Genomic DNA, 26,405 nt, shown 5'->3' with positions numbered 1-26,405 from the left:
CCATTTTATACGTTTCTCTTACTCGAACAACGGAAGCTTCGAACGAAATTGGATAATACACATTCCTTGTTTAAACTTTTCCAATATAGAAATCACCAAGAAAAGGGCCTTTGTGGGAGTCAAATTCTTACATAAATTCTACCCTGCCTTCTAGCTTCAAAGCCGTGTGGGTCCATCCCCAATTTCTCTGTTTTTGACTTTTACTTCAAGTCTTTCAGAGTTATCTCTACACCATTTCATATTCAATTTCTGATAAGAAAAAATAAGATTTATTTTTGTTAGTACAAGAAATATTTGAATGGTTAGAATAAAAAATAAAATAGTTATTACATTTTATTAGGTTATCTAAAATATAAAAGAGATAAAAGTGTTAACCTACAAATGTATTGCATTTCATACAATGAGACATATCCGTAATTTATCGGCACTGTTTCAGGTCAACAAATATCTTTCCATGCGAAAATTTTGGAACAAATAAGTTGCTTCAACATTTATAAAAGATGCTCCAAATTACTTTTTTTCATTAGATAGCATTGAGATAAAGCATTAATAATTAAAAATCACTTACATCGAGAAGAAAGAATTTTTTTTATTTTATTTTGTAGACCTATAGCTGGTAATAGTTAAATGGATTTATCAAACTTTGAATACAAGATCACCTACATTGAAACAAATATTCTTTAATTCTCTTTCAATTAAATCAATTTGTTGTTGGTAAAATTAAATTGATGTACCAAACTTTGAATACAAGTGATATGTATTGAAAAAAAGTAATTATTTTATTAGAAGGGATAAGGTTCAAATTTACTGTTCTATTTAAGATGATAGATTAAATTTATCGCTCATCTTTAACCCTCATGCTGGATAGATTGCTCTGCCCTCTTTAATCCTCCCTCTTTTGGCTGCTTGTTATTAAGTTTTCCTTTCCAGATTTGTTGAACTGTAGCTGCTGGATCTTGATTATCTTATGCTTGTATATTCTGCTGATCCCATCATGCTAAGCTTTTTGTCTGGACACACTTGTATAGGGTTTTCTATGTACAGATCTTGCTGTATAGTGTTTGCTGTAGGTATCCTTCTTCTCAACGGGTTAGTCCTGACTTGTTTTGGACTGACCACTTTTCACTTGCAGTTGGTTTTTGTTGGGCTGCAGGATTTTTGTAACTGATGCCTGAGGGACTTCCTCCCCTCATTTTGAGTAATATATTCATCTTTGCCTTTCCAAAAAACAAAAAAATCACTCATCTTTTAATGAAAGTTATTTTATCACTATACTTTTTAATTTGATTTAAAATGACAAAAAATTAAAATATATTATAGAATACCCTTTTATTTGCTTCTTGAATATTCTTTCATCCATAACATTTAATTATATTTTAACCAAACTAAAAGGTACAGTAATAAAAAGTACATCCGTTTAAAAATAAACGATAAATTTGATCTACCTATCTAAAGTTCCAATAATGAAAATTTAGAACTACCAATATGTAACTTGGCAAATAGCAGCTTTTTGCAGTGAACAAATGATTATGATGATGGGGTTAACGTAAAATTTTTATTCTAATCAACTTTCAGAGGATAATATATTAAAATGCAGCAACTTTTGCAACTTTTTGTGAAAATTTTTCCTTTTTGATTTGAGAAATTTAAAGGTTACAATGTCACATGTTGTATAGTTGAATTTAAATATTTACCAACAGAATAAAAATTTAAAACAATAGAGTATGATCACAACATGATTTCGTTGACTTAAAATTAATGAAATATGACTTGATATGTGCAAACTTATTAACACCAGGATAATTAAATTTTGATTGTGGAATTGGTGTCATTATTAAAACAAATATTTTTCCCAATCTTACCAAAAAAGAAGTTAAATACAAATCCTTTCATAGAAAAAATGCTAAAATGTCTAATCATCCAACTATGTGTAAAAAATATATGATTATAAAATATTTATATGTATTATTGATACTATTTGTGAGTAATCAATAATTGAATTTTCTTAGTGTTATCCATATTCATAGTTAATGAAATGTTATGATTAAAAATTTAATTTTTTTTAGATAAATTACTCCCACCTTTTAAGATTTCACATTAATTCATCTCAATTCAATATTAATATTCAAAATGAACATTCCATCTCAAAATCTTAAACTCGAATGCTAAGAAATAATTAAACTACAAATGAGATAAAAATTTAATTTATTTATAAAAATAATACATTTTCAATAACACAATACCACCACTCTTATTATTGGTATTTCCTTTTTAACTACATCCAATTATTGGTATTTAAATAAAATTTATTATTGTTAAAAGCTAAAAAATTCAACGTTTTTTAGTGGTCATTGAAAATTACTGTGTGGAGTGGCGGAGGAGATGAAGAAATGAAAAGACTATAATTTCTTGTGAGACTTGTGACTTTTGAAAGGACATCCCACTGACACAGCAAAGGCAAGGAAACAACGACAAGAAAAGAAATGGACAGAAAAGCTTAAGGGAGAATGAGAGTTCTTCTCAAATGAAAATGATATCACATTTTGTCGACTACTCTCTACTTTTCAACTCATAAATTCTATAGTGTTTCACTCTTGACTTTGGTTACAGGATTTTCCACAGACACTCCTAATTTATATCTTCCTCAATGTATAAGCATCCAATAATCAAATTTAAACAATTTCTCCATCTTATATTTAATTAATATCTTGAATGACATAATGCTTAAAAAAAATTTAAATAAATTTTTATTTTTTTATTACGTTCAATCAAATTTTTATACTTGTATTTGAAATTAAATAAATCTATATAATTAATGGTTGATAAATTGTTATTAATCAAAGTACTACTTATCATTTTATATTACGTTACATTGATGTGACATACTGACACGACATAATGAATGATAACGTGACATGCTAATATTGTATTATGATATAGTCATATGATTTTTTCATACTCTATGTCAACACCACTTGAATGTAAAATGACAAAAGTATTTTAATCGATGATAATTAGTCAACCATTAATTATAAAATTTTTTTGATTAAAAATAAAAATTTAATTTCGTAATTGAATGTAATATAAAAATAAAATTATGAATAGGTTTCATAACTAACTCTTATCGTCTTAATATGTTAGGAATATTACAAAAGGTCATTTCCAGGAAAAGAGGATTTTTCTTTTAATTGCTTTGAGAGAGGGAGAGATAATAAAATTAGATAACTAAGTTTTTTATGTTCTATAAAATAAGATATTCTTAAAATGATTTTCCAACTTATTTTTTTGAAAAATTTTGTAATTTAATTACTAGCCTTATCTTATGTTGATTATATTGGAAATGTAAATAAAAATAAAAACTAAAAACATTTTCTAAAACAAAATACCATAAATTGAGGTGATCAATGACTATTTCAAAAAGAAACAGCTCATTAGATGGTTATGTCAAAAAGAAAAGGAAATTAAAAAAAGAAAAATAATCTCTTAAATCATAAGTTATATTGGAGTTGTTAGAGTCAAAGCTTGTTGAATTCGTCATCCTGTGTGATTATGCCATTAATCATATTTTAATTTTCTAGTGGGGATCAGTTGTTGGCATGGGGTCTAAACAAACCATTGTTAGCTGTCCACAATTAATTCAATTTGGAATATATAATACAATTACAACTTGTTGGGTTCTTCACCCTGCGGTCAAGTCCTGGAATAATATGCCATTAAACAAATTTTATTTTATCATTATGGTCCAGGTAAATAAGAATTATATAAGACATAGTCAGTTTAAAAAATTCCACTAACAGGTTAAAGGGTTGTCATATAATATTTTTCATACCTGACTCGATCATCTTGGAATGCTGCTAAAGCTCACTTCTAAGGAAAGAGGTTTTTGCTTTTGGAAGGGGAGAGAGAAGAGCATTCTTTAGCAGGGACTTGAAAATGAGGAGACAAAGAAGCTACTTTATTCTACACAAAATTTGGTTATAATTCCCATAAATACTTATTATTATATATCCACTTTTATTCTACACACAAAAAAAAAACTCTTATTAAATTTCAATTTTCTTCAAAGCATCAATTTTAAAGCATCCAATCTTTGGTTTTATCTTTTTCTTATAATGTACCATTTCGAAATGTTATTAAAGTCAAAGCTTGTTGAATTCGTCACCTACTGCCTAATTGCTTGAATGATTATGCCTTTAATCATATTTTAATATTATAGTGTTGGAGTCTAAACAAACCATTTCTTAGCCGTCCACAATGATTCAATTTGGGATATATATTTTAATTTGGTAGAAGGTGCAATAGGAAGAGATTTAAAGAAAAGAAATAATAATTATATATTTTTGTCTTGTTGAATATTTGAAAATGAAATCAAAGCCACGTGGGTCCACGTAAAACAATCTCTCTTGTTTACTTCTAGTTCAAGTCTTTCCGAGTTACCTCTACCCCACTTCACTCACAATTTCTCTGTTTTTGCAAGTCAGAAGCCATGTCTGTTATCGGAGAAGCTGCTCTAGCTGCGTTCTTTGAAGTGTTGTTCAGTAAGTTAGCCTCTGCTGAATTTCTCAACGCTGTCACTGAGAAACAAGTTGGCCAGGAGCTCAAGAAGTGGAAAAAGATATTGCCCGGTATTCAAGCAGTGCTAGATGATGCCGAGGAGAAGCACATGAAGGATGGGCATGTGAAGAGATGGTTGGCCGAGCTCCAAGACTTGGCGTACGATGCGGATGATGTATTGGATGAGTTTGCTACTGAAGCTTTGAGACGCAAGTTGACCAGGGAGCATCAAGACAGCTCAAGTAAGTTACAAAAGCTCCTTCCTACTTGCATTCCTAGGTTCAGCCTATGCCATAATTCCTCATCTAATAATGAAATTATGTACAAGATAAAAGAGATCACCACTAGATTTGAAGATTTGGCAGAACGAAAGAGTGCCTTGGCTTTGAGTGAAAATGGTGGTGGGAGGCCTAAACGAGTAACAGAAAGGCCGCCAACCACTTCCTTGGTGACTGAAACTCAAGTCTATGGCCGGGCAAATGACAAAGAAGCAATCTTTGAATTGATTTTAAATAGGAATGTTGGTGAAATTTGTGTGATTCCCATCGTTGGCATGGGGGGGATTGGCAAGACAACTCTTGCTAAGCTTGTCTACAATGATAATCGTGCAAATAATTATTTTGATCTTAAAGCATGGGTGTGTGTTTCTGAAATTTTTGATATCATGGATATAACAAAATCAATTTTGCTATCAGTTGGTCCTGAATATGGCATTGATCAATATGATTTGAATAAGCTTCAAACAAAATTGAAGAAAAAGCTGTCTGGAAAAAAACTACTCCTCATTTTGGATGATCTTTGGCATCAAATCTATAATGATTGGGTTGATCTACAAGCCCCCTTTGGAATAGGAACTACAATTATTGTGACAACACGTGATCAAAGTGTTTCTTCAATGGCAAGAACTATCCCCATTGAACACAAGCTGCAAAAGTTGTCTGATGAAGATTGCCTTTCTATATTATCTCACCATGCTTTAGGAGCAAAAGATTTCAGTAGGCATCTGAACTTAGAAGAAATTGGTGGAAAGATTGTGAAGAAGTGCAAGGGCTTGCCTTTGGCAGCTAAGACCATTGGAGGCCTTCTGAAGAATAAGGTGGACCTTGATGTATGGAAATATATACTAGAAAGTGAGATTTGGAATATTTCAGAAGAGAAGAGTGATATAATTCCAGCCTTACGACTAAGCTATCATCATCTTCCTCCACATCTAAAGCGATGTTTTGCTTACTGTGCCATACTCCCCAAAGACTATGAATTTACTGAAACAGAAATTGTCTGGTTATGGATGGCAGAAGGCTATCTAAGAATGGAAGCTGTGCAGCAAAATGAAGATTTGGGTCAAGAGATTTTTCAAGAACTTGTATCGAGGTCATTTTTTGAAATATCCAATGAGGATAAGTCTAAATATGTAATGCATGATCTGATTAATGATTTGGCTCAATCAATTGCTAAAGAAATATGCTTCAGAGTGGAGAGTGACAAGGAATTGAACATTTCCAATCATGCTCGCCACTCATCTTACATTAGTGGTGAGACTGATGGAATTAAAAAATTCCGAGTCTTTTATGGAAAGAAGTATTTAAGAACCTTCCTACCGTTGCATATGTCACATAAAAGGCAGCACTATATATCTAATCAAGTTCTCAATGATTTGTTGCCAAAATTGAAATACTTGAGGGTGCTTTCTTTACAATGGTATCACTTGACCATGTTACCTAATGTTATTGGAGATTTGGTACATTTACGTTATCTCAATTTTTCTCACACTCCAATCACAACTCTACCAGATTCAATATGCAAGCTTTATAATTTAGAGACCTTGATTTTGCGAGAGTGTTATCATCTTAAGGAGTTTCCTTCAAAAATGAGATTTTTAATTAACCTAAGGCATCTTGATATTATTGGTGCAAATTCACTAAAAAGGATGCCGATGGGAATTGGTGAGCTAACCAGTCTCCAAACATTGACAAGATTTTTTTTGAGTCAAGATAATGGCCTTCAGATAAGGGAGATGGAGAATTTGTCTAATCTTAAGGGTGAACTTCGTATTTCAGGATTGGAGAATGTTGTCAAAGCTCAAGATGCATCAGCAGCTATGTTATGTAACAAGTCAAATATTTGTGATTTAACTTTGAATTGGGACTTCCATGATGTTTTTGCAGTAGAAGAAATTCAAATTCATAAGGACGTGTTGAATTCACTCCGACCTCATATAATGCTGGAAAGGCTCACCATTGAATATTATAGAGGTGATACATTCCCAGATTGGATGGGACATCCTTCATTTGAAAAGCTATCACATTTGTATTTGCATCACTGTGCAAATTGTACATCATTACCGGCAATTGGAAGATTACCATTGCTAAAATCCCTTTCTATCAAGGGGATGCGTAAGGTGACTACTGTGGATTCTAACTTTTTTGGAAAAAATGTGTCGATTGCATTTCCAATACTAGAGGAATTATTTTTTGATGGCATGCCCGAATGGAAGGAATGGCATCCTTGTGAAGTTGATGAACATGTGAAAAACTTCCAACACCTTCGCCTGCTTTCTGTTTCAGATTGTCCCAAGTTGTTAGAAAGTTTACCTACTCGTCTTCCTTTCTTGGAGGAACTAGTGATTATTGGATGTCAACAACTGAGAAGTCTAGCTACTTGTCCTCCTTCATTGAAGAAACTTGAGGTTCGTGAATGTGGGCAATTGGTAGTTTCACTCCCTAGCCTTCCAATGTTGTGCAACTTAAGAATTGATGGGTGCCAAGAGGTGGTGGTTACAAGTTGTACAATTTTTAGCTCAATCATGAAAAATGTCTCCCTTTCAAAAATTTCGAAATTCACAAGTCCACTGGATATGATGTTCGGGTTAAGAAAAGCAGAATCTCTTTACATAGGTAAATGTGAGGAGCTAATTTCTTCATGGCAGAATCAAGAAGGATCCTCAGCACATCCGTGGCCTCTTCGCTTTCTGGAAATTCAGAATTGTTCACAACTTGCTTCAATAGGGGTTGAGGACGAAAAGGAAGAGCAGATTCAACTGGGAATCCCTCGCAATATTGAAGATCTGAGCATAAAAGATTGTGATAGGCTAGAAAGCCTATCAGAAAGCCTGCACAGCTACACATCCCTTACGGTGCTACAAATTGAAAGATGCCCAAGACTGATTTCATTTTCAACTGGAAACTTGCCTCCAAATTTGAGGAGTTTAACCATTTTCAGTTGTGAGAATTTGCAGTACTTGTTGGATGAAAGAGAAAATGTCAACAACAACAGCACATTTCTTCTAGAGAAATTGTATATTTATAATTGTAAGTCATTGATATCTTTATTCGCAAGGGGCGAGTTACCATTACAGGTTGTAAGGTTAACCATTTTAAAGTGTGAGAATTTGCAGTACTTGCAAGATGAAAGAGAAAACATCGGCATAGAGCAATTGGATATTCAAGACTGTAAGTCTTTGATATCTTTGTGCACTAAGGGCAAGTTTCCTATAGGGCTGAAATACCTCCACATCAGAAATTGCCGATCGCTAGAATTTATTGCACATGAAATTCAAGACAACTCTTCTCTTGAACAGATGATTATCAGCCTTTGTGAAAATTTTAGATCTTTGCCGCATGGATTGGACAAGCTCAACCATCTTGAGGAGATTTTTATTGGTAATTGTCCAAATCTGATATCCTTCCCAGGAAGTGGATTGTTAACCCCTAAACTCAGAAAGCTCCATCTTTCTAAGTGTGAAAAGCTCGAGGCCTTACCCAACTGCATGCACAACATCGTCTCTCTCGAAGAATTCTTGATATTTAAATGTGCGAGTGTGGTATCTTTCCCAGAAGAGGGGCTCCCTACCAATCTCATCTCACTTGCAATCTTGCAACCCATTATCTGCAAGTCAGTAATCGAGTGGGGTTTGCACAAACTCACCTCTCTTAAGCATTTCTCCATCAATGGTGCTTCTCTAGATGTGGCGTCATTCCCTTGTGAAGAAATGCTTCTACCCCCCTCTCTCACCTCTTTCACCATCATAGATTTTCCCAATCTTGAAATTTTGTCCCCCAAGGGCTTTCAAAATCTCACCTCTCTCGAATCATTGCGAGTCCAAGATTGCCCCAAGCTCAAATTCCTTCCGAGGAAGGAAATGTTTCCCTCTCTTTTGAAACTAGAAATTTCTAGTTGTCCATTGCTGAAACAACGATGCAATAGGGATGGAGGACAAGAGTGGCCCAATATTGCCCACGTGCCTTACATTGGAATGGATAATTTTTTCAGCATATATTGAGAAAAGCCAAATTTGAAATGGATTGTGTTCGTAAACGGAAGGTTCATCCAGAAATCAGGTATATATGTCACTTGAAATTATATATTAATTTTCATAAATATTCCTTTTATGTCAAGAACATACATTAAGTCCAAGTGTTCAAGTCTTCTATTTTCTTGATTACTATAGGTTCGTTAGTTCAATACTGTTTACAAATCTAAATAAAGAGAATTGAGTTTGAGTAGCTTAATACTTTTTCAAGTCAAGTTCAATAAGAGGACACTATGTAAGGACTTCTCCTCTTAGACTAATCTATTTATGCAGTACAATTCAATAAGAGGAACTTTATCCACCGAGTTAGACTTAGATGTCATTTGATCAGATTACAAAATGAAATGCAATGTTCTTTCCAAATCAATATCAAATTGTTTTCGTTTTTCATGAGATGATTTTGTCTACTATAAAGCCTTTCCCAGTATATATAACATGTTAGTTTTTACCTATTTCCTCTTAAGTATTTCAACCTTGTGCTTCGAAATTTATGTCTAATTATCTTTTATTGTCAATAATATAAGTCTCACAGGATCTGAACCCAGATATCTTATAAGCACTTGGGACCATGCTAGGGGCTGGTTCTAGTTGGTTTACTACAATTGGCTCCTCTGCTACTGAAGTTATTTCTTGTATTTTGTTATAAGATAGGATTGTTGTGGGAGAGGGGATACAAACCTGGGTCTTTGAGCAGGGATACATGCACTTTACCATTGGGCCAAATATGCAAGTGCCAGTTATTTCTTGTTACAAGTTATTTCTGTTATGGAATGACTAAATATTTTCCTTTCTGCTTATAGGGCCTACTGAAGGACAATGACAATGGTAGTAAATATTGGGGCATATGGTGGTGACTTTGGAGATTCTCCCAATGATTTAAATTTTTACTTGAATGGCCTTACATGGCCAGGTCAAACTCCTCATCCTTCCTTACATGGTATCCGACTTCAATTTTATTTTTGTAATGTACCGAAGCACTTTTCTCTTTAAGATAATATTTGTATTTCAGTTATCTGATTGCATCACCACTTATAAGCTCAATTACTGTTTGCAGAGGTTAAACATGTCTATCAGCCAATCAAGGTTTCTCTAAGGGAAAGGATGATTAAGGTACTTGATTTTCTTTTTCCAGTTTCTGCATGCTTGTGAATTTGTCTGTTTTTAGCATCTAGTTAACTTGGCAGATAAAGAACACTAATTTATATGAGACAACAGAAGAAATGGAGATCAAATGGGCTGCTCATGGGGATGGGCTGTTATGATATACAATGGAAGTCTGGTCCATGGTATCCTCTATGGGCTTTCTTTGACGGTGAAGAAATATTTTTAACAATCACTGCTAAGCTTTTGTACTCCAAACAGTGGGTTGAAGCTGGCATGTTGTTTCATCTGCACAAGTCCAGTTGCCTGCCAAAAGAGATATTGTTCCTCATGTAACTTCTCATCTATTTCTTTTTTTTTTTTGGTGTTAGGTATTATTCTGAAATTCTGAATCGGCTGATCTTTTGCTTTTGAGCTCTTCAGATCATCAAAACAAAAGATGATGTCCTTTCGATTGAATTTCTTGAGGATAATATCAGAATTAGCCGGCAGATGGTATGGGAGATTACAGTGAATGTCAAAACTGAAAGTCTTGACAACTGGAAGGTAGTCTAAGCCTGTGGCCTTTCCTAAATTGCCCACTTTTGTTTTAATGTTTTCTTGTTTCCTAAAGTAGCAGACAAATGGCAATAAAGCAAGCCTTGCCTTGCATCTTGTAAATCAAATTATTTTCGCAATGTCTTTTCTCCTTTACAAATGCTTTGAGATTTTCATTGTTTTACAGGTGTATCTTGACCACAAGCACATGAGTATAGGCAGAGACAATAGCTTTAATACTAAAATGTATAACTGCACCGGTGTTTATTATTTAACTAAATGATGTATTTATCCTTCATTTTTCAGGCACTTTGAGAGGCTCAGTGCTAACTTAATTTTGATTTTATCCTGATATGTGAAAATGAGAAGTGTTTAGCGTGGTTGAAAGGCAAAAGAGCATAATTGAAGAATACACCTCCTCATGGTTTTTATCCTCTTACTCTGTTTTTGAACTCTATTTTAATTTCAATCATTGATTCTTTCGTTTCTTTTTTCAATAAGATTGCTTTCATTTGATTTGCATATGCCGGAATCTGAACAATGATAAAGAGCACAAAGTACAACACCAGGGTATTTTCCAGCAAGCTGCTCATCTATAATGTCCATATTGATTTAATGGGTGAATGATAGTTGCTAATCTTGCAGGTAGAAATTTGTAGAACAATGAAATGGGCAAATGCTTTACATATTTTAGTTGTCCTATATAACTTCCTCTTGGTTGTGTGCTTCAAGGCAGTTCAAATGCTTTATGCTTATATATATTTTCATCACAGGGATTCAGCTTTCATGGATATGTGAAAATGAGAACTGTTTGATGCCGTTGAAGGAAAAAGAGCAAAATGAAAGAATGCACCTCCTAATGGTGTGTCAATTTAAATATCCTCTTACTCTGTTTAATAACTCTATTTTTAATTTCAATCATTGATTCTTATATAATAACAATGCTTTATTTTATTTGTACATGCATGAATCTGAAGAACAATAAAGAGCAGAAAGTATAAACTTCAACCTCTGCATGAAATTTACTAACCATACAGACACAACTATTTAGAAGTAGTTTTCATTGAGGAGACAGTAAAAAAAGATGCATTAACAATGGAACCAATTGCTTCTGATTGAACTACTTTATTAGATTTTGAGCTTTATAAAGAAGAAGGTCAGACCTTTCTTTGATTGTGCAGGCAGCCTAGCAGATTGTATTCTATTGTGGTATCATACTAATTTAATTTAGCAATCAGGTATATAATATGTAATTTCTCTTTTGATTTCAATTTAGCTGCACTTAACCTCAAGAGATGTGAAAGGAAAAACAAGGGAAAAAAAGAACAGACAAAAAAAGAAAGATTTTGCAAATCAAATAAAACATTTGACCTGGTATCAATGGGTAACTGAATGTTTTGCTAAGGATACTTGTCATGACATGTAAGGTATTCTTCATATTACTTTCTTGTTAAAACTTGTAAGATATTCTTATGATTTATTTTGCAGGCATGCTTGGAGTCTAAATCATCAGTGACAAAATATCACCTTCTACATCTGGAAGTCTGAGTAATTCCTGTCTCTCCTATCGATTTGTTTTATGCTTTTGCATGAAAATGACATTAATCAGGACCTTCATTCTGGGATTCGAAAGATGAAAAGTGATATGTTTGTTATTTTCAGGCAATCTGGGGGTTGCATGATTTGTGGGACAATGTTGATGGTAAGATGCTATTTAACTTCTATTTCAAGTTTTGTTACTCAAATGACATTCTAGAAACCAGTTCTTTACTGAAACAGAGTGTAATTACTCAAATTACCACTTATGTACTCATCATAATCATTGCTTGCTTGGAAATAGCAATAATTATGATTTGCATCTGAAATTGTGATGTTTATTGCATTCATTTTGTAGGTAGCATTCATCTGAAATAGCAATAATTATGATTGGAGTAGCATGCTAATTCTATTTACAGATTAGGTAGTTCCAATCTTTTACATTTTTTGTACGTGACTAAAATGAAAGTCCTTGACCATTAACATGAAGATTCCTTATGGGTATACAGGCCTTTCAGAAGGAGTTGAGCTAAAATTACTGGACCTCCATATTGATTTGGCTTTCTGGCCTATGAAAAGGCTATGAAAACTAAACTTTTGAAGTTGGAATCGTCACGTCTTCATCCAAGGACCTATCCAGACTCCACGGTCATGCCAGTAGTCAATCTGTGAATCTGATCTTTCACATTCAAGCAAGATCAAAGTTGTTGTTCTGTTATCACTGTAAAAAGAGAAGCTTCTCAGTTGGAATATGATTGCAAACTTCAGAGTGGTAACCCTCAAAACTGCTAGCTTAGAAAACTTCTATACCTACTAAGACATTTTGGTTGACTTACACCTCAGTTTACAATCCTGGTAAAGACTTTAATCCTTACTTCAACTCAGCACTTCGCCAGAGAAAGTCTGATGAATTGGCTGAGGGAATCTCAAACAGCTTGTTCCGTAAGTTCTCCAACTTCCACACTATGACCTGTTTCATAGCCAGAGCTACAACCAATTCATGACAGAAATTGCAATTGCTGATAAAATATTCTCAAATCAGTGTGGAGAGGTCTGTTCTTTCTCCAACAATCTATATTTGTCAGATTCAACTCGTAGTTTTACAAACTCTTGCTTGAATGGCCTCATTACAAACTTTTCTCTTTAAGGTCATATCTCTATTTCAGTTTTCATTTTGCATTGTCCGTGACACACTCGATTACTGTTTGCAGATGTTTAAGTATACAAGCTTATCAACCAATCAAGGTTTCAGTAGGCTGGGTAAACAGAATTAAGGTACTCACATTTTTATTCATTTTTTTACATTCTAACAACGCAATCTGTTTCTAACTAGTTAAAATTTCACTAGGCAAATACTGAACAACGCTAATTTGTTCGGGACAACAGTAATACAGCAGTGGAGCTGAGGAAGGTTGTGAACTTGGATGTGGAGTTCCCTGTCTTACCTTGATATAACCCCAGATAAATTACGATTAAGAATGGAAGGTTGGTCCATGTTATCCTCTATGAGCTTCCTCTGCTGCTGAAGTAATCCTTTTAAGGATTACTGCTAAGCTTTGATTACTCATAACAATGGGTTGAAGCTGGTCATGTCATTCCACCTGCACAATTCCAGTTGCCTGCCAAAGAGATACTTCACTAGCAATGCATGGGAAGTTACAAGATATTTGAAGAAGATGAAATTCCAGCTTCATAACTTATTGCTGATAAAGACAAGTGTGATGAATCTTATTTGAATCTGGTGTATTAGAATAATTATTTTTCCACAGCTTTTGTTGCTAGAAAGCAAAGCCCAATTTGCTGTTCTTCCCTTCATTTCTTGTCATTTTACATCCTTAACTGCTCCTTGGGTTGTAGAAAATGTTTTTCAGTTTTCATCTCTATTTTATATTGCAAATGATAAATTAAATAAAGGTAATAACTAAGTTTTTTTTTACTTTCTATAAAATTAGATGTTTTTAAAAATGATTTTCCAACTTTTAAAATTTTTTTTTTGCATATTTTCAAATTTAATTGCTTACCTTATCTTATGTTGGTAGTCATGGGGTTGGTGAAGGCTTAAAACAGTTTTGGACTCTCAATGGGGATGAACTGGTTGTAGTGTATGTGAACGAAGCCATAAGATGGAATACTGCTAGCCAAATTGAAATTTAATCTGCAGCTCTTCATCATATTGTTCATTGGCCATTTCCTTACAAGTAGTAATTTTTTTTTAATCTATTAGAGGATACAATAGGAAGCCATTTAAAAAAATAAAAATGTAATTATTTTATCTAATTAAATATTTGAAAATTATGTATATTTTATCTAATAAAAATGAACATAAAAAAATTTACCCTTTAAAAATGTAGCTAGACTCCAATTTACTTTGGAATATTAAAATAAAATTAAAACTTGTTGGATTCTTCGTCCTATACTTAATATTCCTACATTCCGATTTTCCAATCATTCTCAATGCGGCATCTTAAACATCTAGGACAGGCTAAAACATATCACTCCAGCAACCATGCATAGGGAAGTTCGATCCTTAAAATATTCTCAATATCGCTGTACACAGACAAGTAAAAGTGATCACCAATTCAATTAATCCTGACTAACTTTTCACCTCTAGCTCCACCCTTTTCTGTATTTTCTCTACTTCCATTTCCTCCAATTTTCTTGCAAGAACGCAACCATGTCTTTCTTTGACGCCCTGTCCGCTATACGAGAAGTTGTTGTCTCCAAGGTCTTCGACTTTCTCATAGACAAGTTGGTCTCTTCTGACTTCCTGCAATTTGCTACCGAAGAGAAGATCCACCTGGAGGTCGAGAAGTTAAGGACGGAATTGCTGGAGATTCGTGCAGTGCTGGATGATGCTGAGGAGAGGCAGCTAAAAGATGAGTCTGTGAAAATCTGGTTGTCCAACCTCCAAAACTTGGCATACGACGTGGACGACATTTTGGACGAGATTGCAACCGACATCTCGATGCGCAATTTGATGATGGAACGTCGAGGTAGCTCAAGTAAGAAACCCAGACTCATGATTTCTGATTCATACAACGCTGTTATGTTTAACAGGGACATGATGTCCAAGATAAATGATGTCACTGCCAGATTGAAAGATTTAGAACCACAGAAAAAAAAGTTGCAGAAGAGAACGAGAGACTACCGTAGATCCAAAAGGATAGAAGAACGGCCGCAGCCTACTTCTGTGGAGATCGAAACTCATGTTTATGGTAGAGACAAAGACAAGGAGACAATACTCGAATTGCTCTTCAAGAGTGATGATGAACGAAATTTTGTGATTCCCATCGTTGGCATGGGAGGGGTTGGTAAGACAACCTTGGCCCAACTTGTTTACAATGATGCTAGTATCCAAAATCATTTTGACCTCAAGGCATGGGTTTGTGTTTCTGATGATTTTGATGTCACAAGAATAACGAAAGCAATTTTGGAATCAGTTGGTTCTGTGTCATGCAATGGCAATGAATTGACTTCACTTCAAGAAAAATTAAAGAATGCATTGTCAGAGAAAATTTTTTTGATTGTTTTGGATGATGTCTGGAATGAGGATTATAATAAGTGGACCATTCTCCAATCTCCTTTTCTAAAAAGGACTCCAGGAAGCAAAATTATTGTGACAACACGAAATCTTGTTGTTTCAAATACAATGGGTGCTTCTCATGCTCAATTTTTAGAACTTTTATCAGAGGATGATTGTTTATCTATATTTGCGCAACATGCATTAGGAGCAACAAATTTTAGAAAACATCCTAACCTAAAAGCAGTTGCTGGGAAAATAGTGAGAAAGTGCAATGGTTTGCCTCTGGCTGCCAAAACCATTGGAGGCTTGTTACGTACTAATGTTGAACATGATGCTTGGAAAAATATATTAGAGAGCGAGATATGGCAATTATCAGAACATCAATGTGGTATAATTCCAGCTCTACAATTAAGTTACCATCATCTTCCTCCGCATTTGAGACGATGCTTCGCGTATTGCTCCATTTTTCCTAAGGATTATGAGTTTGAAGAAGAAGAGATAATTTTGTTATGGAAGGCAGAAGGTTTTCTACAAGAAGCACGAGACAGACAACGTGTTGAAGATTTGGGTCACCAGTACTTTAGAAATCTACTATCAAGGTCTCTTTTGCAAATATCCAGCAAAGATAATTCTCGATTTGTTATGCATGACCTCATTCATGATCTGGCTCAATCAGTTGCTGGAGAAATATGCTTTAGAATAGAGGGTGATAAGCAAATTTCAAAGCAGGCTCGCCACTTATCTTACATTGCTCATGAGTGTGATGGCATCAAAAAGTTTAAAGGCGTTTGGGAAGCAAAGTATTTGCGAACCTTTTTGCCATTGAGGTTGTCAAGTTATGGTAATGGCTTTGTAACCAGCAATGTTCTAACATGTTTGTTGCCAGGTTTGAGATGCTTAAGGGTGCTTTCTTTGAAAGGGTATAAGATCGAAGTGTTGCCAGATTTTATAGGAGATTTAAAACACTTACGCCACCTAGATATTTCTCGCACTTTTATTAGAAGCTTGCCTGAGTCAATAAGTACCCTCTATAATTTAGAAACCCTTTTGTTAAGGAGGTGTGAGCACCTCGTGAAGCTACCTTCAGAGATGGAAAACTTAGTGAACCTATGTCATCTTGATATCACTGATGCAATTAGATTACAAGGCATGCCAAGTAATTTTGGTACATTGACTAATCTTCAAACACTTTCTAATTTTATCGTCGGTAAAAGAAAGGGATATCAAATAAGGGAGCTAAAGGATTTAACCAATCTCAAGGGTCAACTTTGTATTTCTGGGTTAGAAAATGTTATTGAAACTCAAGATGCATGTGGGGCTAAGTTACAAGAGAAGATGGGACTCGATGGGTTAGAATTGAAATGGTGTAGCTGCTTTGGTAATGCAACAGAAGAAGTTGAGAAAAAGGTGTTGGATTCGCTTCAACCTTCTAAAAAGCTTAAGAAGCTCACCATTATGGGCTATTGTGGTGACACATTGGCAAAATGGGTAGGAGATTCTTCGTTCAATAATTTACTATCTTTATCCCTCATAAATTGTCTAAATTGCATGTCATTGCCATCAATTGGGAAATTGCCATTGTTGAAAGAAGTATGCATCCAGGGATTGCATAATGTAATTAGTGTTGGACTCGAGTTCTTAGGAGAAAACACACCAAATGCATTTTCATCATTGGAGATTTTACGATTTGGATACATGCTTAACTGGGAGAATTGGGAAGTTGATGATGAAGCCATGAAATTTTCGAAACTTCGAGAGCTCCATATTTGCTATTGCTCCGAACTGTTGGGAAGTATACCGGAATCGCTTCCTGCATTGGAGAAACTTGTGATTAAAAGCTGTGAGAAATTGGAAATTTCAATTTCAAGCTTTCCAAAGCTTTCAGAATTAGAAATTGATGAATGCGAGAAGGTAGTATATAAAGGGTTTGCAGATCATAGTTCATTACAAAAAGTCTTTTTTTCAAACATTCCCAAGTTTACTTGTACAAGAGAATGTTTGAGGTTAGGATCAATAAGAGTGGAATCCCTTAAGATTCTTAGATGTGAAGAGTTGTTCTCTTCGCGAGAGAACAATTGGGGATTGTTAACTCAGTCAATGTCCCTTGGTAATTTGACAATTAGAGGCTGTGCGCAACTTTTATCCATAGGGGTAGAAGGCGAAAGAGAAGAATTGATGCAATTGAAGATCCCTTACAGCATTGAACATATGGTAGTAGAGGATTGTGAAAAGCTAGAAAAGATATCAACAACCTTGCAGTCCTTCACGTCGCTTAGGGTGCTAGTGCTCGAGTCTTGCCCGAAACTGATTTCGCTTTCAAAGAGCAATTTGCCTTTGAGCCTGAATAGGCTGAGGATTTGGTTTTGTCATAATTTACGCTGTTTGTGGGATGAGGGAGAGAATATCAACATCGACAGTGCATTTCTTCTTGAGCACTTGAATATTTTAGGTTGTTCATCTCTTGTATCTTTATCATCAAGAGGTCAGTTACCTAGAGGGCTAAAAGAATTGCAAATAGAGTACTGTCCAAAGCTAGAATCAATAGCCCAAGAAATTCAACAAAATGCTGCTCTTGAATGTATTCTTATCTCTGATTGTGATAAGATTAATTATTTACCTCAAGGTTTGAACAGGCTCTGCCATCTCCAGAAGATTAACATAGAATGTACAAATTTGGTTTCCTTTCCAGAAATTGGTTTGCCCGCCACAAACCTCAAAGTGCTCTACCTCTCAAATTGTACAAATCTCCAAGATCTACCCCATGGTATATACAACCTCAACTGTCTAGAAGACTTAAGAATAAGAAATTGTCCAAGTTTGACATCCTTCCCGGAAGAAGGCATTCCTACCACTCTCAAATCACTCCACATCGAAGGACCCAATATTTACAAGCTGCTAACTGAGTGGGGATTGCATAAACTCACTTCTCTCAAATCTCTCTCCATAAAAAATGGGTGTCCAGATGCAGTGTCGTTTCCGCAAGAAAAGATAGGAATGATGCTACCCTGCTCTCTCACCACTCTAGAAATCTGTGATTTTCCAAAACTAGAAATGCTATCCTCCAATGGCTTTCAGAACCTCACCTCCTTAGAGAGTTTGGTTGTCAAAGACTGCCTAAACCTCAAATCACTACCGGAAAAGGGCAAGCTTTCTTCGCTTTTGATGCTAGATATTAGTCGATGTGCAGTGCTAAGAGAACGGTGTGAAAAGGATAAAGGACCAGAGTGGTCCAAAATAGCCCACATACCTTGTTTCCATTATGAGTCTGATGATGCTTCAGAATATGATGATTCAGGGGATGGATATTATTCAGAGGATGCTTTTGGTTCAGATGATGATGCTTCAGAATATTATGATTCAGGGGATGGTTATTATTCGGAGGATGCTTCTGGTTCAGATGATGATGCTTCAGAACATTATGAGGCAGGGGATGGTTCTAATTCAGAAGATTGTGATTTAGGGGATGATTATAATTCAGAGGATGATTCTGGTTCAGATGATTATGATTCACAGGATGGTGCTTCAGAAAATAATTCTGCAGAGCAACAAAATTGAAAGCAAAAAAATCAAAGTTGCAGGTATAACGATTTGGAATTGATTATAACTGCTATAAAATTTTATTACAATTATAGTGTTAATTACATCTTCAAATGTATACACTATAGAGAAAAAAAAAACACTTTCATTTTAGTCCATCTTTTACATCTTTAATCTTCAGACCATTAATTTTTGGAGGGTCGTGGTCTTCTAGTTTGTTGCATTAATTGAAAAATTTTAGAATTTTGTCAATTATTTTTGCAGGATACGATAATAACCATGGTCTTATGAACAAAATGCTTGTTATCTGCTGAGAGTAAAACTACAAGTAGCAGAAAGGGAGTTAAACGCTTGTTATCTAGTTTGTTATGCTTGTTATGATAGTCTTCTTAATGCCGATTACTGTACTGGAGCAGAGGTAATTTGTGATTTCTTGTGTTTGTGAATTTCCGTGAAAAGTTAAATCCAGGCATTTCACTTTGACTAACTAAATCATTTTGGAATATTGTTTTACATGTTTTGGTTTCTTCCATATCTTAATTGGATACGTAATTATAGAGGGCTATATGATCCGTCATTGCAACTTTTTAAGACACCCTCATTGTTTGTTCTTGCAGTGTCCCTGTAGTCAATTGTGATATAACAGGCTATACACTCTGATTCAAGATAGTCCACATGCTTTATGCATACATGGATGAAAGACTGATTTACAATTTTGAAGGTGGAAAACAACAACCATTTCATCTCATGGAAAGGAAGAGGGCACAAGCAAAGAGTACTCTATACCTCCTTCCATTTGTTTTATTCAATAATCTCCATTAATTTATATATCAATAATACTTGTCCATTGCTAACAGAATGATGCAAAAGCGATAAAGAGGAAAACTGGTCCAACATAGGCAACATGCCTCTTGTCCAAATTGATGGTAGATTCATATGTTACATAGAAGAAGAATGTTTGTCCCAGGTATGACAATTCAGAAATAACATTTAGAATTTTATAAGGACATTGTTTCAGAATTATGATCTTGCAGGTAGGTGGTAAAATCTAACCCGACCAGAGGAACCCAACTCAGACCGTCCAAAAGAAAACCCAACCATAGCACAATAATATAGTAAAATAGTCTAATCAGTATCTGAATTGAGTTGATCATACAAAACTTAAACTCAAAATACTTGAAAGTGAAGTGACCCAAAATAATCCGATATTTGTGATGATCTTGCATATGAAAATCAGTGTAAAAAAATGAAATCACCAAGGACCAATTATTGCACATGTTACTAAGAAGGTTGAGTCTATTTAGAGGTAAAATCAAAATGCTGAAATTGTTCATATACTCATCTATGATCCAGAGAAGTCAGATTGAAAGCTGCTTAATCTCTAAAAATTAAAGGGAAGACGGAGGGATTAGAAATTTACATCATCCTCTGTTTATACTCAAGGTCAGGTATTTCAATTTGGAAAAGCTTTTTTACTTTTCTTCATAACAGATTTTGAATTTCGAAAGCCAATGTTGTTCATCTTACTTTCACGTTGAAACTTATATGATACTCTCATTATTCATTTTTCAGGCTTGCAAGGAAAAACTGAGAATTTTCTGTATACAGGCATTGAGGGAGGTTGCAGAATGTGCGAGACACTGTAGATGGTAAGAAGCTAGTTTAATTTAGTATTCAGGTATTTTAGCTTCTCGTTTCTTTTTTCAACGCCCAAGCTTTTGCACTAAATCATCTTTTCCTGCTATAGTTTTCCTTTGTATTCAATCCATGCTGTAGATTGAAGCTGTCAATAACTCTCATTCTTTTGTAGACCTTCAGATAGTTTTTCATCTTGATGATTGGACTGGATAACTCTTCGGAGACATGATATATCCATGGTTTCAAGCATATTAAACCACTTAGAAGATAACAAGGTAACTATATACTGAGATCTTTCTTTGTGATTTTTGGTAGCATGGAGATGCCAATAATTGTGACTAGCATCTGGAATTTGAGTTTCAGAAAACGTATCTCAATTAATCTTGATGTTTTCGAATTGATTTTGTGGGCAGTGTGCATGGTCCACAAGCTACAATTGGTGAGACAAAGATCACTAACTCAAGTTAGAGATCAGTTTCAAATCTAAACAATATTTATAAATTTTATTCCACCTGGTTTGAACTTGAGTAAATCAAAATACCAAACCATTAATTCTGCTTCTAGAAATGCAGGCACATATGATATTTTGTTTTTACCTATTTCTCAGTTCTCTGAGTTTTGCATCTTTTAGTTTTCCTACTGTGGTTGTTTGATTGTTGCCACATGTTAAAACGACCCCTATTTCATGGTTTATTCCACCATTTCTTAACATCTGATGTGTTTTATGTTCTTTTGGTATGTAGTGTGAGAAGCTGTACGACCTATGAAACAATCATCTTGGTACTTTGCTAACTCAATTTACAGATCAGATATTCGAAGGCTGAAATTGAACGTATCTTCATCCATGATCCACATGAGTACAATTCAAAGTTCTCTCATCCCTGGAAAAGGAAGGGTAATAGGATCAGAAGTTTTGCATCTTCCTTCCTCATAATGAAACCCGGGTATGTCAACATAATATTCAAATTCTATTATAATACCAGGGTTCTTTATTTTACTTTCATGGAAAATTTTACTAACTGACATATTTATTCTTCATTTTTCAGGCATTCTGAGAGGCTAAATGCTAACTCAGTTTGATTTTAGAAATGAGGTACTTTACAGCAAGCTACTCATCTATGATGTCGAGATTGATTTAAGGTGTAAATGATAGCTGTTAATCTTGTAGGTAGAAGTTTGTAGAACAATGAATGGGCAAATGCTTTATGCTTATATTTATATTTTCATCTTGTAGGTAGAAGTTTGCTTTATGCTTATCTTTCTGTTACTGTAACTTCATTTAAAATCTGTTGATTTATGTTCATTCTAAACTTTCAGATTACTGACAAACAGAGCATTATGATCCACTGTTGCAAATTCATTTCATGGTTTGGAAGATGGTCACTTATCTATAATCAAATTGGAGGCCAGGTGACTAAATACTACTACTATTTTGCTTCATGTCATTTTTGTTAAGATTATACGAGCATTGATTTCAAAAAATGACATTTCCCTGTTATTACTGCAGGTATGCAAGTCTTACACTAAGGTGGTGATCATGGTAGCATGCTAACTGAATGTTCTGCTAAGGATACTTGGCCAAAAGGAAAAGAAAGAAAAGAATAGAAAATGTGAACAAAAGAAAAGAAAGAAAGATGTTGCAAGTCAAATAGAACAATTGTCCTGGTACCAATGGTTAACTGAATGTTCTGCTAAGGATACTTGGAATGACAAAGTATCACCTTGACAAAGTACACTTGGAAGTCTGAGTAATTCATGTCTCTCCTGTCGATTTGTTTTATGTTTTTTGCATGAAAATGAAATTAATCAGGACCTTCATTTTGAGATTGGAAAGATGAAAAGTGTTATGTTTGTTGTTTGTAGGCACACTGGGAGGTATATGCATGTATTTTCTGCTGAAAGAGCTGGGTTCAAATCTGACTTCCTTATATATATATATATATATAACATATCAAAGCATTATCCAAACTACAAATGGAAGCCTCTGTAGCTTCAGAACTTACAACTCTAAATATTTATGAATTTAGCAACCAAAAAAAGCAGAAATAGCCGTTTTCTGTGAACCCCAGGAATAAACATCTAAAAGATATGAACTTAGCATCCTTCCTAAACTTTTCTACCCTTAATCTCCTGATGAGATACCCATAAAAAGAACGGGAAAAAATAGAAAATAAGCAAGAAAAATAAAAGTTAAAAAGAAAAGGGATGGATGGTAGATTATAGAACAAGAGGATTCTCAAACAGGGATTTAAAAAGAATAACTACGAACAAAGACAAGGATTTTAATTGATTTGTCATATAGTACCTTGGAAATCAGATTTCTTGCGGCAATGTTGATGGTAAGCTGCTGTTTTCTTATTTCAAGTTTTGGTAATCAAGGACATTCGAGAAGCCACTTCTGTACTGAAACAGAGTGTCAAGATGGAAAATAAAGAAAGAAAATGAAAATAACCAACTGGAAAAATAATTGCAAAATTTAAGCTTGAGAAGGACTGTGTCACGCCCCAGACCCGAGACATGACAGACGCCGCATACCTGTAAGGTATAATCCTACAGACATGCAAGGCTTTAAAATATATATCTTAAACCATTACTAAAAGAGACTGATATACCTGAAGAATTTAGTGATTTATAAATTATATCTGTTGACAAAATTTCCAAATATCATAATTCGACAATATTCAAAATTAAATCTCAAAAACCATAAAGCTACTAAGTCAAGATAAAAATCTGAATACTAATTAAGATAGTTCGATGTTCATAATATTTAAATAAATCCTAGATAATTTAAGTGCTACTAAATTAAACATCACTCCCCAAAATTCCCGCGTGGTTGACCAAATCACAACCTGAAAAAAAAATTTGAAGGAAGGGGTGAGTCCAACTACTCAGCAAGTAACTAACATCCCTTCAGCCGGATTAAGCATGCTTAAAACATTTAGGGCAAAATATCATTTACAAATGCCAAGACAAAATATTGGGTAATCTTATTTAGAATCACATACTTCAAAATTTGCGCATTCAAATAACAGAACAAATATATTCACAATATTTAACTTTTAATGGTCTCCTGTAACATGCTACGACCACACTTAACCCCTGTGGCATAGGTCAAAAATAGAATCACAATTAACCACGGTGGCACGAGTCAGAAGCATATCAAAGCAACCATTGGCTGCACTGAACAGATATTACAGATACCACTATTCTGTAACCGGTGGTGCGGTTGGGAGATCGATCTCTAATCACAGAATACATGTCGACATGGCCAACATTTAACCCCCATTGGCAGGGTCAGAGCATAGCCATACTAGGAGATAAAACAGAAATATATATTTTTAGATTACCCAAAATCCATAAAACAGTATATCAAATTTCTCAAGTGTATCTCATACACCACAAAAGCATATTTGTTTCAAACTAAATATTTGTGTTTTTTTTTTTTTGCGAAATCATATATGCATACATTATACAAAGTCATATATATTTCGAAATCAGATATCATGTTTTGCATAAGCGACATTCTAAATCCAACATACAAACTCATATACATATACATTTTGCATGCTCAACCCGATTTTAATAAATCATAGGACAAAATATTATATCTCATGTACAAATTCAGATTGAGGCTAATTTTTAAGGTCTGAAAGCACCGAAGGGATATCAGTCACTTACTTGATCTCGTAAATTTTACTTTCAAGTAGCAAATCCGAAAATCCTCTTAGTAGCCTAGTATTTCGAGAAACACAAAAATCAGAACTAAATTTACAAACAGATCCTACAAGGCGACTTTTCGTTGACCATCCTAAGCACTTAGGGTGTGTAGCGACTCCTATTACAATTTATGAACTTTTTTCTTTTTTTGTTAATAAGGTAATATATTATTATTATTTATATTTTTGAATTAAACAAAATTTCCAATAAGGTTGAGAATTAAACTTAAATCATAAAATCAGTAAGGACTTTAAATTTCAGATAGAGAAATAATACTAATTTCACTTGTAAAAATCATATTTGTAATTAATTTCATAAATTTTGATATTTTAATAAAATCTACTAATTTAAGAAATAAATTTATAAAATATAAAGATACATACTTCTTAACATAAAAATACAGTAGAAATCACATATCCAATATTTATGAAATTTACAATAGAATTTATCACATAATAATTAAAATCAAATTTTAAAACAAATTTAAAAAAAGAAATTTTCTGTTTTCTGGAAATTCCAGAATCTGGATGGCCATTTGGCTTACTTCAAGCTCTCATATCTTTTAACCCGAATTATTTCCAGTGATGAAATCAACACCAATTTAAAGTATGCATATCATACTACAAGACCAAAATTTGTTTCGATTAAAAAGACCACAAGATTCCTAAGTTTCGAAAGCCAAAATTCAAGAAATCATCACAGAAATACCCAGATTTTTGGGTTTCCAGTATCAATGAGCCTACTTTGAGGCTTTAATTCTCTTAACACAGGAAGCCTCTAACCAAGACATTGACGCCAAATTAAACATCTAATTTCATACTTCAAAATCCCTCAAAGAAACGACCAAAAACGTCACCGGAATATGGAGTTCCTGTGACCCAAAGTTAGGCTGTCAAAACTGTTGAAAACCAGATTTCTAAATAACTTCAAAATTTCATATATTCCTAACCATAAGGCCAAACAAGATGCTACAAAAACCATTGGAAAGATCTTTTCAAGACCTTTCCATTGGTACCCATCATGCTACCGGAAAGTCATCAGAAAAGTGCCGGATTTAAAAAAATATATATATCTAATTTAGAGTTTTTGTACCCAAATTATGAAAATATAATTCCCAAACATACCTTAATCAGCAATCTCTTTCCCTATCCTCTGTCTTTCTTCTTCCCTGATGTTAAGTTTTTCTGACTGTCTGTTGTTTAAATATGATGAATGAACTAACGTAAGTTGTTGTCTGTTCTTTTAAAACTTATAAACTACCTAACCCCACTAACTTAAATGGGATAAATAAACTGACCCTTAATCCCACTAACTTAAACGTGATAATAAAACTGACTTAATTAAACTTCTTCTTTTACTTAAAGACCCCTTCTTCTATTTTTTTATTTATTAAGACACCCAAGGTCATAATTGTAAATAAATAAAATACTAAAATAATATCTACTTATTATCTTTATAAAACTATAGCTTAATAATTTTAATTTAATTTTTTTTATAATAAATACTTTGTGAGGGGTATTACAGACTGTCATTTCTTAATGCTGCATATCTGCAGGGAAAAAAGAGTAACTCCATAATTGGCTTAATGCATAAGAGCAACACCGAATTTTATGAACTTTTGCTTGAATGGCCTCATTACATGGCCAAGTAGAACTCCTCATCCCGCATTAATTCCCCTATTTGGATATTAATATTTGTTGTACCAAACCACTTTTCTCTTTAAGATCGTCTGCTTATTTCAATTTTCATTTTGCATCACCCATGATGCCTTGAGTACTGTTTGCAGAAAGTACAAAATCTCATTAGCCAATCAAGGTTTCAGTATGCCCGAGAATCAGAATTAAGGTACTCACATTTTTATTCAGATTTTTACATCCTAAAATTGCTATCTGTTTCTAAGTAGTTAAAATATCAGTAGGCAGATAATGAAGAACACTAATTGGTTTGAGACAA

The 26,405-nt window shown here is 34.0% G+C and overlaps 3 protein-coding genes, 1 long non-coding RNA gene and 1 pseudogene across 4 annotated transcripts; 4 read left to right on the top strand and 1 right to left on the bottom strand.

Moving 5' to 3' along the window:
- Positions 1–4,355: 4,355 nt before the first annotated feature.
- LOC148760509 (putative disease resistance RPP13-like protein 1 pseudogene) lies at positions 4,356–6,647 on the top strand (annotated as a pseudogene).
- On the top strand, positions 6,569–8,833 carry LOC148760508 (putative disease resistance protein At3g14460). Its single transcript, XM_088810513.1, has one exon. It carries the CDS (start codon positions 6,569–6,571, stop codon positions 8,831–8,833), a length of 2,265 nt encoding a protein of 754 aa, XP_088666639.1.
- An 834-nt stretch (positions 8,834–9,667) lies between these two features.
- On the top strand, positions 9,668–13,852 carry LOC148760507 (uncharacterized). Its single transcript, XM_088810443.1, has 12 exons — positions 9,668–9,800; positions 9,918–9,973; positions 10,079–10,296; positions 10,388–10,510; positions 10,808–10,925; positions 11,051–11,146; positions 11,275–11,363; positions 11,990–12,049; positions 12,164–12,203; positions 12,547–13,088; positions 13,249–13,312; positions 13,386–13,852. Exons 1-4 carry the CDS (start codon positions 9,680–9,682, stop codon positions 10,476–10,478), a joined length of 486 nt encoding a protein of 161 aa, XP_088666569.1. The 5' UTR covers positions 9,668–9,679; the 3' UTR covers positions 10,479–10,510; positions 10,808–10,925; positions 11,051–11,146; positions 11,275–11,363; positions 11,990–12,049; positions 12,164–12,203; positions 12,547–13,088; positions 13,249–13,312; positions 13,386–13,852.
- Positions 13,853–14,711: 859 nt separating this feature from the next.
- Positions 14,712–19,509, top strand: LOC18587224 (putative disease resistance RPP13-like protein 1). Its single transcript, XM_088810441.1, has 2 exons — positions 14,712–19,138; positions 19,362–19,509. Exon 1 carries the CDS (start codon positions 14,712–14,714, stop codon positions 19,113–19,115), a length of 4,404 nt encoding a protein of 1,467 aa, XP_088666567.1. The 3' UTR covers positions 19,116–19,138; positions 19,362–19,509.
- A 3,940-nt stretch (positions 19,510–23,449) lies between these two features.
- LOC148760506 (uncharacterized) lies at positions 23,450–25,665 on the bottom strand. The gene is made up of 3 exons (XR_016023225.1): positions 25,577–25,665; positions 24,414–24,467; positions 23,450–23,584 (listed from the first exon to the last, which is right to left on the bottom strand). It is a non-coding gene; the product is annotated as an uncharacterized LOC148760506 (long non-coding RNA).
- Positions 25,666–26,405: the final 740 nt, after the last annotated feature.

This window comes from Theobroma cacao, chromosome 10 (genome assembly GCF_053813885.1).
Source record: "Theobroma cacao isolate CCN51 chromosome 10, ASM5381388v1, whole genome shotgun sequence".
Classification (NCBI taxonomy): domain Eukaryota; kingdom Viridiplantae; phylum Streptophyta; class Magnoliopsida; order Malvales; family Malvaceae; genus Theobroma; species Theobroma cacao.
The sequence above is the reverse complement of the archived record's forward strand: the minus strand, read 5'-3'. Positions and strand labels throughout refer to the sequence as shown.